This window comes from Indicator indicator, chromosome 22 (assembly GCF_027791375.1).
Source record: "Indicator indicator isolate 239-I01 chromosome 22, UM_Iind_1.1, whole genome shotgun sequence".
NCBI lineage: Eukaryota > Metazoa > Chordata > Aves > Piciformes > Indicatoridae > Indicator > Indicator indicator.
This window is the reverse complement of record NC_072031.1, coordinates 16492974-16505444: the sequence shown is the minus strand read 5'-3', so window position 1 is coordinate 16505444 and position 12471 is coordinate 16492974. Positions and strand designations below refer to the sequence as shown.

The 12471-nt window shown below is 57.5% G+C and overlaps 1 protein-coding gene across 1 annotated transcript in view; it reads left to right on the top strand.

Annotated features, from left to right (window-relative positions):
• HS3ST6 (heparan sulfate-glucosamine 3-sulfotransferase 6) overlaps positions 1 to 10355 on the top strand; it is a 28353-nt gene extending 17998 nt beyond the window's left edge. Inside the window, exon 2 of the mRNA XM_054391111.1 lies at positions 9737 to 10355. Coding sequence (XP_054247086.1) covers positions 9737 to 10355 — 619 coding nt within the window. The remainder of the gene's footprint in view (positions 1 to 9736) is intronic.
• The last annotated feature ends 2116 nt before the right edge of the window (positions 10356 to 12471 follow it).

The following is a 12471-nucleotide window of genomic DNA, read 5'->3' as shown; positions in this document are numbered from 1 at the left end:
GAGCTTCTGGCTTTGCAGTGGAGCAGACAGACTTCATTCCAGAGGGCTGGGGAGGGACTGGTGTGCCCACTGCAGCCCTGTTCTCACCCCACACCCCCAGCCCAGCATCCCACCAAGGCTGGGCATGTGCCTGCCCCTGCTGCCTGGGGGAGCTGACCCAGGCTGTGCTGTTTCTCACCTGCTCTAAGCCAAGCGGCAGGGCTGGTGGCTGCACAAAGCACAGCTCTGCTGCTGGGCAGTGAAAGGCTGCTCCTGGCACCCTGAGCTGCTTTTGCTGCAGTGGAGGGCTGCAGGTGGGACTGTCCCTGTTGTCCTGTCACTGGGTGAGCTCTGGAGGTACCAAGTGTCACAGACTCCCAGACTGGGTTGGAAGGGACCTCTCATTCCATCTTCCCTGCAGTCAGCAGGGACATCCCCAGCCAGAGCAGGTTGCTCAGAGCTCCATCCAGCCTGACCCACAAGGAGCTGTCTTTCCTTGGCCTCCCAAATTCCCTGGTGCTGAGCAGGACCTGGAGAGCCTGAAGCCTTCCAGAGCAATCTCCTTGGGGCTTGGATGGATGGAGCTGGTGCAGAGGGTGCTGCTGGGGTCTGGGCTCTGCTGGAGGTGCCTTGCTCTGAGCTGAGGACAGTGGTTTGGGTCCCAGCCACAGCCTGACCACAGCTTTTCACTGGAATGTGCAAACTTCCTACCTTTGATCCTGCTCCTCCATCACATCTGGCTAGAATGGGCTGGTGGGCTGAGAGGGGCTGGGGGAAGGTGGGCAGACAGCTGGGAGGACAGGCAGGCAGACAGGCAGGCAGACAGACAGACAGACTGACTGTGATTGCTTAAGCCACATTTCCTTAGGAAGCCAGGATAAAAATAACCCAAAGGCAGCCCTGTCCCACAAACAGCTCTTCCCTTGCCACCCAGCCAGATTTCTGCAGGGCAGAAATGTTTTGGTAGGGAATTCCCAGTTGTTCCTGCTGCAGGGAGGGAGGGGAGGAGGAAAGGATGGAGAACTGATGTTGGGATCATCACCCTGAACCTACCAGTCTTGTGGATGGAGTCTGGGGCTCATCCTGTGTGGGTGATGGGGAAGTGGAAGCTGCCAAGGGCTCAGCCTGGGCACAAAGCTCCGTGGCAGAGACTCATGGAGCTGTTTGGGTTGGAAGAGACCTTTAGATCCAGTCCTACCCTTACCCCAGCACTGTCAGGTCACCACTAAACCATGGCCCTCAGCACCACATCTCCATGGCTTTGAAACCCCTCCAGGGTAGTGGTGACATCCTCCAAGCCCTCCCAGGTTTCAGTGGCCTCTCTGTCTGCAGCTGCAGAAGCAGCTTTGGGTTTGTGGCAGCAACGTTTGTAACCCTCCCTCCTTGCCAGGGGCCTTCCTTTGCCTGGGGACCAGCTGAACCCCAGCATGAGGGGAATGGAGGACCCCAGGGGGTGCCCAGCAGCAGCTCCCAGGTTCCCAAAGCCCTGTCCAGGCTGGGCTGGATTTCAGAGGCTTCTCCCTTGTCTGCAGAGGAGGCTGAGGAGAGACCTTCTGGCTCCCTGCAGCTCCCTGAAAGGAGGTTGGAGCCAGGTGGGGGTTGGGCTCTTCTCCCAAGGAGCAAGGGACAGGACAGGAGGAGATGGCCTCATGTTGCCCCAGAGGAGATTTAGGAACAAGGAGATGAGGAACAATCTCTTCCCTGCAAGAGTGCTCAGGGACTGGCACAGGCTGCCCAGGAGGTGGTGGAGTCTCCATCCCTGGAGGTGTCCCAGGAATCTGTGGCCATGGCATTTGGGGCCGTGGTTGGGTGGCCATGGTTGGGTTCTCTGCTGCTTGGACTTGACCTCAGAGGTCTTTCCAAACCTTAATGATTCTGTGATTAGCTCTCCTGGGGTGGGCTGCAGGCTGGGGAGCTGCACAAGCATGGAGCTGGCTGAGCAGCTTGTGAGGGACAAGAACCATTTGGCAGCAGCTCCAGGGCTCTGAGCTGTACCTTGGGGCTCCCCTCTCAGTCCCTTTGCCTGGCTCTTGCTGGTGCTTGGGCACATGCCACAGGTTGGGATGGCACAGAGCAGCTTGGGCAGGGCAAGCAGTGGTGGCTCCCACCCTTGTTGTGCTCTGGGGCAAGGCCTGGCTCTGGTTTTTGCCCAGGAAATGAGGCTTTTGCTGAGAGGGATAAAAAAAAAAGCTAAATTTGTTTCCCATCTTCCCCCAGGCTGTTACAAATTTGGGCCAGATGGGGAATCCTTTTTGTTGCTGCAGGAAACTGGATGCATTTCCATGCAAGAGCAGCATGAGAGGGTTCAACCCCAGCCCAGCACCAACCAGACCCTGTTCTGTCCCTGCTGGAGGTGAGCAGGGCAGAGGAGCTCCTCCAGCTCGGAGCTGTCAGACCTGGCAGGTCCTGTGCAGAGCCAGGAGCTGCTCTGGGGTGGACACCAGCCAGGAGCAGAGGAGGTGACCATGACAGAGGAGTGTAAGTCAAAGTTTCCCCTCCAAATCCAGGGAGGGAGGGTGCAGGCTGCAGCACCATGGCAGGAACTGGGGAGACAGAGGGATGTGGGCTGGTGAGTGCTGGTATGAGCTCTGCTCTGGGAAGGGGGGAGACAAGAGCAATGCTTTGCTTTTGCCTGGAAGCTTTGGGGCACCCTCTGGGCTTTGCTGTCCAGCTGCAGGGTGAAACCTCCCTCATTTCAGAGCTAGTTATGCTTCCCTTCCCTTCTGCCAGGAGCATTCTGCCCAAAGCCATTGTGGATGTCCCATCCCTTGAAGTGTTCAAGGCCAGGCTGGATCAGGCTTTGAGCAACTTGACCTAGTGGGAGGTGTCCCTGCCCATGGCAGGGGATTTGGAGATGGATCTCTAAGGTCCTTTACAACTCAAACCCTTCTAGGACTCAATGATTTTCCACTGTTTGTGCAGTCTGGAGCCTGGGCCAAGCTCTTCCTTCTCCCTGCACCCCCTCACTGGCAGTGGAGATCCAGTCCCTGGTGCAATGCTTGGGTGCAGTGATTCAGAGGTAGCCTCTGCTGGGTTTGTGTGTTGGCTCCTGATGGGCAAACCATGACTCACAGCAGCTGACTCTCCATGATGCCAGTAGGACCTGGTGGCCTTTGCACCTGTCCCCTGATACCAGCTCTTGTCCAGCAACCAGAAAGTGCAAAGTTCCCTCTTTGGTTTGGTTTGGTTTGTTTTGTTTCATTTTGGTTTGGTTTGGTTTGGTTTCGTTTGTTTAAAAGAGGAGGAAAAGTTAAAAAGTGCTGGAAAATGTTGGAATGAGGCTGGAAGGATCTCTTCTCTTCCCTGAAAGCTGCTGGGGTGTGGGGGGTGTCCCTTCTTCAACCCCCCACCCTGGTGGGTTAGCTGTGCAGGAAGGAGGAGTGGATGGAGCATGGTGCAGAGTGCAGCCAAGGGCTCTGCTGGCCCTGCAGCACAAGCTGGAGAGGAGCAACCAAGCCTGCCAGCAGTGGTGGCCTCCAGGTGACCATCTGGAGAGCCCAGCAGCTCCTTCCCCATGGCTCTGCCAGGGGCTGGGCTGGGCCTGGCCAAGGTGGAGGGGCCAGCCCCATACTGAGATCAAATAAACAACTCCACTGAAATTATTCCTGGCTCTGGGGAGTTCTCTCCCTCCCTCCTCAGCATCTGCTGAGCAAATCAAAGCAGCTGCAGAGCTGCTGGCCAGCAGGAGGGCCTGGCTCTGGCAGGCATGTGTGGAGTGCTCCTTTCTTCCTCCTTTCTTCCTCCTTTCTTCCTCCTTTCTTCCTCCTTTCTTCCTCCTTTCTTCCTCCTTTCTTCCTCCTTTCTTCCTCCTTTCTTCCAGCTCCTGCACCTGTGACAGGGCTGGCAGCAGGGTGTCCTGTGTGGGGCTCCTGCCCAGGCACCCTCCTTGGGGCTGGGCAGGGTTGGGCTGGGCAGGGCTGGGCAGAGCTGCTGGGCATGCTCATCACCTGCACCCCATCAGCCAGCACATGACCACCAAGCAGGAAGCCAGCAGTGTGGAGGGAAGTGTGGGTCCTGACTAATTAGTCTGAGCTAATGAGCTGAGAGCTTGTGGCTCAGGCTGGCACTGCTCTGGGCTGGGAGTCCCAGGGTGTGGCAGCATGTGGGAGTGAGGGGATGGAGGCACTCACAATATTGGGGGATTTTGCCTCAAATTGGAGCCTCACAGCTCCTCAGCATGGCTGGGGCTGGAGTGCAGCCATCCAGGGTCCAGCAGGCAGAGAACTCTCTGTGTCTTCTTGTCCCCTCCCCAAAGCAGCAGGTGCTGCAGTGCCAGCTGTGGAGGTCAGCTCTGGGCAGGAGGAGCTGGGAGTGCTGGTGGACAGCAGGTTCCCCACAAGCCAGCAGTGTGCCCTCCTGCTAAAAAAGGCCAAGGTCTCCTAGGAGCATTCAGAAGAGTGTGAGCAGCAGGTTGAGAGAGGTTATCCTCCCCCTCTACTCTGCCCTGGTGAGGCCACAGCTGGGGTCCTGGGTCCAGTTCTGTGCTTCCCAGTTCAGGAGAGACAGAGAACTGCTGGAGAGAGTCCAGGGGAGGCTACAAAGATGCTGAGGGGCTTGGAGCAGCTCTGTGAGGAGCAAAGGCTGAGAGCCCTGGGGCTGTTGGAGAAGAGCAGCCCCAGAGGGGATCAGTGGCAGACAGTAATGCTCCAGGCTTGGGGCAGAGTGGCTGGGTGGTTGCTGGCAGAAAAAGACCTGGGGGTGTTGGTGGACAGCTGTCTGAAGATGACCCCAGCAGTGTGCTTAGGTGGCCAGGAAGACCACCAGCATCCTGGCTTGGATCAGCAATGGTGTGGCCAGCAGGAGGGGGAAGAGATCCTGCCCCTGGACTGGGCACTGGTGGGGCTGCACCTTGAGTCCTGGGTTTAGTTTGGAGCCACTCACTTCAAGAAGGACATTGAGGGGCTGGAGGGAGTCCATAGAAAGGAAATGATGCAGGGGAAGGATCTGGAGAACAGGGCTAGGAAGGAGCAGCTGAGGAAGTGAAGTTGTTTATCCTGGAGGAAAGGAAGCTGGGAGGAGACCTCATTGCAACTCCCTGAAATGAGGCTGGGGCTCATCCCAGCTAACTAATGGCAAGAGGAAATGCCTCAAGCTGCCCCAAGGGAGCCTTAGTTTGGAGATGAGGAACAATTTCCTTACTGCAAGAGTGGTCAAGGAATGGAAGAGGCTGCCAGGGAGGTGGTGGAGTTCCCATCCCCAGAGGTGTTCCAGAAACCTGTAGCTGTGGCACTCTGGGACATGGTTTGGCAGCCAGGTGGGGTTGGGCTGAGGGTTGGACTGGATGCTCTTGGAGGCCTTTTCCAACCTTAATAATTCTAGGATTCTGTGAGGCAAGGGAAGACCCCAAGCCTGAGAATGTCCCACTGGGACTGGGAATACCCCAGGTGTCTCCATCCCTCCACCCTGGGCAGAAACTGGAGCTGGAGCAGCTGCCCAGGCCATTCGTGTGCTGAGTTTGCAAGTCCCTCTGCATAGGCTACCACAGGCTACACTGGGGCTTGGTAGGGGGACCCAGGGGGGCTGATTTTGCTGAATTTCATTCCCCTGGAAGGAAGGAGGCCCATGGTGAGCCAGGGCCACCAGCCCCTTTAATTGTGTGCAATGAAGGCTGACAGTGCCGAGGCACTGCCCTTAAGAGGGGAACTGAACCTTTAATTCCTGAATAAATCATCTCCAGTCTGTTGCTCCTTCATCTGCAAGCTGTTTGAGCCTGGGTACATATTGGCTGCTGGGAAGGGTCATTTGGAGATCAGAGCCCTCCACTGACCTGGGTCACAGGCAAGACACCTGCCACAGGCTGTCCCCACAGCCCCGGGGCCACCGGGAAGCAGGAATCAAAGGCACATGGGGGAGGGAGCTGCCAGAGGAGGGTTTGTGATTGCTGCTGGGCAGACAGACTTCATTCCAGAGGGCTGGGGAGGGACTGGTGTGCCCACTGCAGCCCTGTCCTCACCCCACACCCCCAGCCCAGCATCCCACCAAGCCTGGGCATGTGCCTGCCCCTGCTGCCTGGGGGAGCTGACCCAGGCTGTGCTGTTTCTCACCTGCTCTAAGCCAAGCGGCAGGGCTGGTGGCTGCACAAAGCACAGCTCTGCTGCTGGGCAGTGAAAGGCTGCTCCTGGCACCCTGAGTTGCCTTTGCTGCAGTGGAGGGCTGCAGGTGGGACTGTCCCTGTTGTCCTGTCACTGGGTGAGCTCTGGAGGTACCAAGTGTCACAGACTCCCAGACTGGGTTGGGTTGGAAGGGACCTCTCATTCCATTCCCCCCTGCAGTCAGCAGGGACATCCCCAACCAGAGCAGGTTGCTCAGAGCCCCAAACAACCTGAGCTGGGGTGGTTCCAGGGATGGGGCCTCTCCCAGGCCATGTGCTGGGATGCCTGATGCTCACTGCTGCAGCCATGGGTGGTGAGCAGAGGTCCTAGGGTGGCTTTGTGCCTTGGCTAAGGGACACCACCTCCAGCAAGAGCATGGGAGGGACTTGATGGTGGCTGTGCTGTGTCCATGGCAGGTGTCAACAGGGAGTTCAGCTGTATTTTTGGGGAGACCCATGCAGCACAGCTCTAGAGTGGAGCAGAATGAGGAAGAAGCACCTCTGAACCCCATGGATGGTGACAGAGCCCCAGCAGCTTCCTCCTGTGGAGGAGCTGTGTCCTTATTAACTCTGCTTTCTGCTCCTCTTAATCAGATGCTGCTCTGTGCATTCATCAGGAGCCCTTTGGCCTTAACGACCCCACTGGAATAACCATGCAGAGAAAAAACCTTCAGGGCCTCCAGCAGCCCTATAATTGCAACCCTCAGCCATAAACATGAGCAGGATGGGGATGCAAATGCTGCTGGTGGAGGGCACAGATCCAGCTCTGCACAGAAGCAGGAGCAGAGGGCTGTAGCTGCCCCATGGTGCTGGGGGGGGGGGAACAGACTTCTGCCCTTGCTGACCAGGAGCTTGGCCAGCACAGAGGCTTGGCCAGCACAGAGACTTGGCCAGCACAGAGGCCAGAGGGGCAGAGCAGCCCTGGTTGCCCCAGTGGTGCCAGCTCTTCCTGGGGTTGATGGCTGGGTGTGAGAGCAGCCACCCCATCAGAAATGCTAATGCTGGCTCCAGCTTCTCCCCCGCCCCTAGCTCCACATCTCCCACGTCTTGATGCCAAGTCAAACACAAACCTTCCCAGCTCCTGGCCATTCCCAGAGCACCCCAGCAGACCTCACTGCTGCTTGCCTCTTGCCTTCCAGCCCAAGCCCTTCACAGGAGGGAGGAGCCAGGCTCTGCAGCTGGTGAGGGAACCCCTCAGGAAGGGTCTGTGGGCACCCCATGGGAAGCAGCCCTGGCTGGTGGTACCACCAAGCCCATCTCATCTCCTTCTCTGATCCCCTTCTGCAGTCTGACCCAGGTGAATGAATCCCAGCCCAGGGACCCCATTCTGCATAGTGGGAGAGCTCTGGGCTCCTTCTGGTTAGCTGGAGCCCTTCCAGTAGTGGTCCTGAGCTATTGCCCCCGGTGAGAGGCTGCTCAAGGGTAGGAGGAGATGCTTGAGGCTGCCCAGGGCGCTCCACCCGGGATCAAGGCTGCAGCAGGAACTTTTTGCATTGCTTGGAGGCCCTCCAGTCATTGTCCTGGGCTACTGCCCCAGCAAAGGGCTGCCTGGGAGGCAGGAGGAGGTGCTTGGGGCTGCCCAGAGATGCTCTGGCTTGGCTTGGGAGCTGCAGCAGGACCCCTTTGCTTTGGCTGGAGACGTTTCCCTTGTGGTCTTAGGCTATTGCCCTGGTGAGAGCCTGCTGGGGGGCAGGAGGGGATGCTCAGGGATGCTGCAGCTGGGGCTGGAGTCGTGTCAGGAGCCGTCAATGCTCGGGGATGTTTCATGTGTCAAGCTGTAATTAGGAGCAAAGGCCAAGGGGGTGCAAAGGAGCATTAATAAATTATCTTCCTTGTTGTTAATTGACGTGTCTCAGAGCCAGCCGATCGCTGAGCCCCTTCCAGGCGCATCCCAGGCTCGTTACTGCCGACATTAGCATATTCAGGTTTCCCTGCTTAAAGCCAATTAGCTCCCGGGCAGCCCTGATCGGGAAGCCCTGGTCTCATTTCCACTTGGTTTGAATTGGTGAGAGCATCAAACAATGATGGAGGCAGGGCTGGGATGGAAAGTGCCCCGGGGGCTCTGCCCGCTCGGGGAGGTGCTGGCAGGACCCAATGCCTGCTCTGAAGGGGCAGTGAGGATGGGGAACAGCACAGTAATGAGAAGTCAAAGGAGCGTTGCCTAATTTGCTCCCGGGCGGCTCGTTGGGGACTTCAGCCTGGTGAGTTCTGCCCCTGCACCCTGCTCAGAGGTTCAACAGATGCCCTGCTGCTTCCCCTGGGAAGAGGAGGAGGTGGAAGGGATGGGGCTGGGGGGTAAGCACGGCTGCCCACCGTGCTCCCCACCCTGCTTTGGGGACCCTCCAGCAGCCAGGGTCTCCTTGGGAGAGCTGGGAGCAGGGACACAAGGCTGGGTCTGTCCTTCCTGACATCCTGTCTCTGTTGTTCTCCTGCTTCCCAGCGAAGGTGCTGCTCTTTTAGCTGCCTGCAAGGAGGGGGCCAGTATCTTAAATTCTACCATCACTGGTTCCAGTTTAACAACTTCATAGCTGCTGTGCAGCCACAAAGGCAGCCTTGTCCGGCCGGCTGAGATAAGCCCCTGGGGTGATTCATATGCAGATCCGGGTGGTACCGGGTGTCTGCTGGGAGAGGATAAATCTGTCCCGAGCCTTGTCCCCTTCTCCTGGTTCCAAACTGTTTTACATTTACACAAAAAGGGTTCTGTCCCCCTGTTGAGCCCTGTCCCGGGCTGCCTGTCACCCTGCCTTTGAGAGGGGAGGTCTCCTGGAGGCACAGCCGGATGGTGCTGGGTGCCCCTGGGCAGCAGAGTTGGATTGGGGTGGGTGAGAGGAGCCCTCAGCACCACTAAGCTGGGCTGGCCTGGCTGGTTTTGTCCCCCATGTCATCGTCCTCTCGCCCATCTTAGCTCCTTGGAAGAGTCACTTTCTCTGGCCCTGCAGAGAGCTCAACCCTGTCACCCCCAGCACCAATCCCCTTGGCCTTTCTCTCCCCTTTGTTGGGTTTTTTTTGTGTCACTTCTTGGGGTTTTAATAATAATGGAGCTTCCCCCTCCCCATCCCCCTGTTCCACTTTTGATGATGTCCCAGAACCTGCAAGCCCTGATCCTGATGGCACCCAGCACCCATTCCTGTGCATTACAGAGTCATAGAATGGATTGGGTTGGAAGAGACCTTGAAGGTCATTGAGTCCAACATCAACCCAGCACCTCCATGGCCACTAAACCATAGCCCCAAGTGCCATGGCCACAGGTTTCTGGAACACCTCCACGGATGGGGACTCCACCACCTCCCTGGGCAGCCTGCGCCAATCCCTGACCATTGTGGCAGCAAAGAACTTGTTCCTCATGTCCAAAATGAACCTCCCCTGGCACAATTTCAGGCCATTTCCTCTCCTGATACTAGGGGGAAGAGCCCAACCCCCACCTGTCTCCAGCCTCCTCTCAGGGAGCTGTAGAGAGCAATGAGGTCTCCCTCAGCCTCCTCTTCTCCAGGCTGAACACCCCCAGCTGCCTCAGCTGCTCCTTCCCCAGCCCTGTTCTCCACACCCTCCCCCAGCTCTGTTGCCCTTCTCTGGACACAGAGCAGTGTGCTCCTGCTTCTCCCCATCACAGCATCAGGTTGGTGTAGCTGTGCCTGAATCCCTGAGCCTGTCCCCTTGCACCCCCAGGAGCCTGATGCCACGGACCCTGGAGGGGCAGATCACCATGGAGAAGACCCCCAGCTACTTCGTGACCAAAGAGGCTCCGCGGCGCATCTACAACATGTCCCGGGACACGAAGCTGATCGTGGTGGTGAGGAACCCTGTCACCAGGGCCATCTCAGACTACACACAGACTCTCTCCAAAAACCCCTCCATCCCCAGCTTCCAGGCCCTGGCCTTCAAAAACCTCAGCACGGGGCTGATCGACACGAGCTGGAGCGCGGTGAGGATCGGGATCTACGCCAAGCACCTGGACAACTGGCTGCAGTACTTCCCCCTCTCCAAGTTCCTCTTCGTCAGCGGGGAGAGGCTGGTCAGCGACCCAGCAGGGGAGATGGGGCGTGTCCAGGACTTCCTGGGGCTCCAGAGGGTGGTGACAGACAAACATTTCTACTTTAACGAGACCAAGGGCTTCCCCTGCCTGAAGAAGCCAGAAGGCAGCAGCAAGCCTCGCTGCCTGGGGAAATCCAAGGGGAGACCCCACCCCAAAATCGACCTGCAGGTGGTGCAGCGCCTGCGGGAGTTCTACAGACCCTTCAACATGAAGTTTTATCAGATGACAGGGCAGGACTTTGGGTGGGACTGAGCCCTCCACAGGGCAAGGCACTGTGCTGGCACCTGGGCTGCTTGGCAGTGCCTGGAGCCAGGACCAGCACCCAGGGCTGCCTGTGGCTGCTGTGCTCCAGCAGTCCCAAGGTTCCTGTGGTCCAGGGATGCTCCTGGCTGCCCTGCTCCAGGGCTGCCTGTGGCTGCTGTGCGCCAGCAGGGCCAAGGTTCCTGTGGTCCAGGGATGCTCCTGGCTGCCCTGCTCCAGGGCTGCCTGTGGCTGCTGTGCTCCAGCAGGCCCAAGGTTCCTGTGGTCCAGGGATGCTCCTGGCTGCTCTGCTCCAGGGCTGCCTGTGGCTGCTGTGCTCCAGCAGTCCCAAGGTTCTTGTGGTCTGGGGATGCTCCTGGCTGCCCTGCTCCAGGGCTGCCTGTGGCTGCTGTGGCCTAGAGGTCTCATGGCTCCTGTGGTCTAGGGATGCTCATGGCCACTATGGTCCAGGGCTGCCTGTGGCTGCTGTGGTCCAGGGGTCTCATGGCTCCTGTGGTCCAAGGATGCCTGTGGCCCAGGGCTCTTGTGGCTGCCATGGTCCAGGGATGGCTGTGGCCACCCTACCACCAACCTCCTCCCTTTGTTCTAATTTATATCAGACCTGTTCTGGTGAGAAATGGACCCTGCTGGAGTAGAGAGAAATATTTAAGAGAGAAACCCACAGACAACCCCTCCCCTCCCCGTGACCAGATTAAATATTCTTCCATATAGATCTGCTGATCTCTGTTAACTGGGAGCATTCTGGGTGGCTAACAGGGAGCATGTGGATGGGTGTGTGAGGACGATGGCTCTGCCATCCACAATAAAAGCTTTGGAAACCACTTGGTCTGTGGGGCATGTGGCCAGGGGGTCCTTGCTAAATCAGCCCTGGGTTCTGAGGGCTGGCAGCATGGTGGGAGGTGGGGGGTGAGGCTGAGCAAGCAGCAGAGCCCAAGTGTGGGATGTGTTCTGCAGGAGTTTCCAGGTTAAAAAAAAAAAAACAACAATCCCCCCCTCCCAGTTGCCAATAGCAGGTTTGAATCACAGAATTGTTTGGGTTGGAAAAGACCTCTGAGATCACTGAGTCCAACCACCCATGGCCATTAAACCAAGTCCCAGAGTGCCATGGCCACAGGTTTCTGGAACACCTCCAAGGGTGGGGAATCCATCACCTCCCTGGGGAGCCTCTGCCAGTCCCTGACCACTCTTGCAGCAAAGAAATTGTTCCTAATCTCCAACCTAACCCTCCCCTGGCACAATTTCAGGTTGTTTCCTCTCCTTCTATCACAAAATGCTTGGGAGCAGAGCTCAAGCTCCACCTCTCAGGGAGCTGTAGAGAGCAGTGAGGTCTCCCTCAACCTCTTCTTCCCCAGGCTGAACACCCCCAGCTCCCTCAGCTGCTCCTCCCCAGTCCTGTTCTCCAGACCCTTCCCCAGCTTGGTTGCCCTTCTCTGGACTTGCTCCAACCCCTCAGTGTCCTTCTTGGCCTGAGGGGCCCAGAACTGACCCCGGTCACCTGCGGACTCACTGAGGATGCCTCAATGCCCTTCCCCAGCCCCACTGATGAAGATCTCAAAGAGAACTGGTCCCCAGCTGAGCCCCTGGGAGCACCACTGGTGACCAGCCACCAGCTGGCTGTGACTCCATCCCCCACCACTCTTTGGGCCTGGCCTGCAGCAAGTTCTTTACCCATCCAAGGCATGAGCAGAATGAATGCCAGCTCTGGGGTGAGGGAGCTGCTGTTACAAATCTTCTGTTCCTTCAGTTACCCAGATGATGAAGCAGGAGGTTTCTCCCTCTGAGAATGGAAATCCCTCTGAGAATGGAAATCCCTCCTCCCCCTGCCCAAATTCACCCCAGCAGAGCAGACAAAAGCTCCAAACTTTGACCTTTCAGCACCATCACCTCAATAGATTTTCAAACCTGAAGCTGTGGAACACCATGAGGGGAGGCTGCAGAAATGGCTTTAATGTGAATTAACTCCTTTCCCCTTAATTAAAGGCAGGGGGAACACTCAATTAACCTCTAGTATCTTATTAGTGACATGATTTTGTCTCTTTAATGACCTAATTAGGTGTTTGCTAGGGCTCCCAGGCCCTGCATTATTTGCAAATATGCTTTGGCTGCA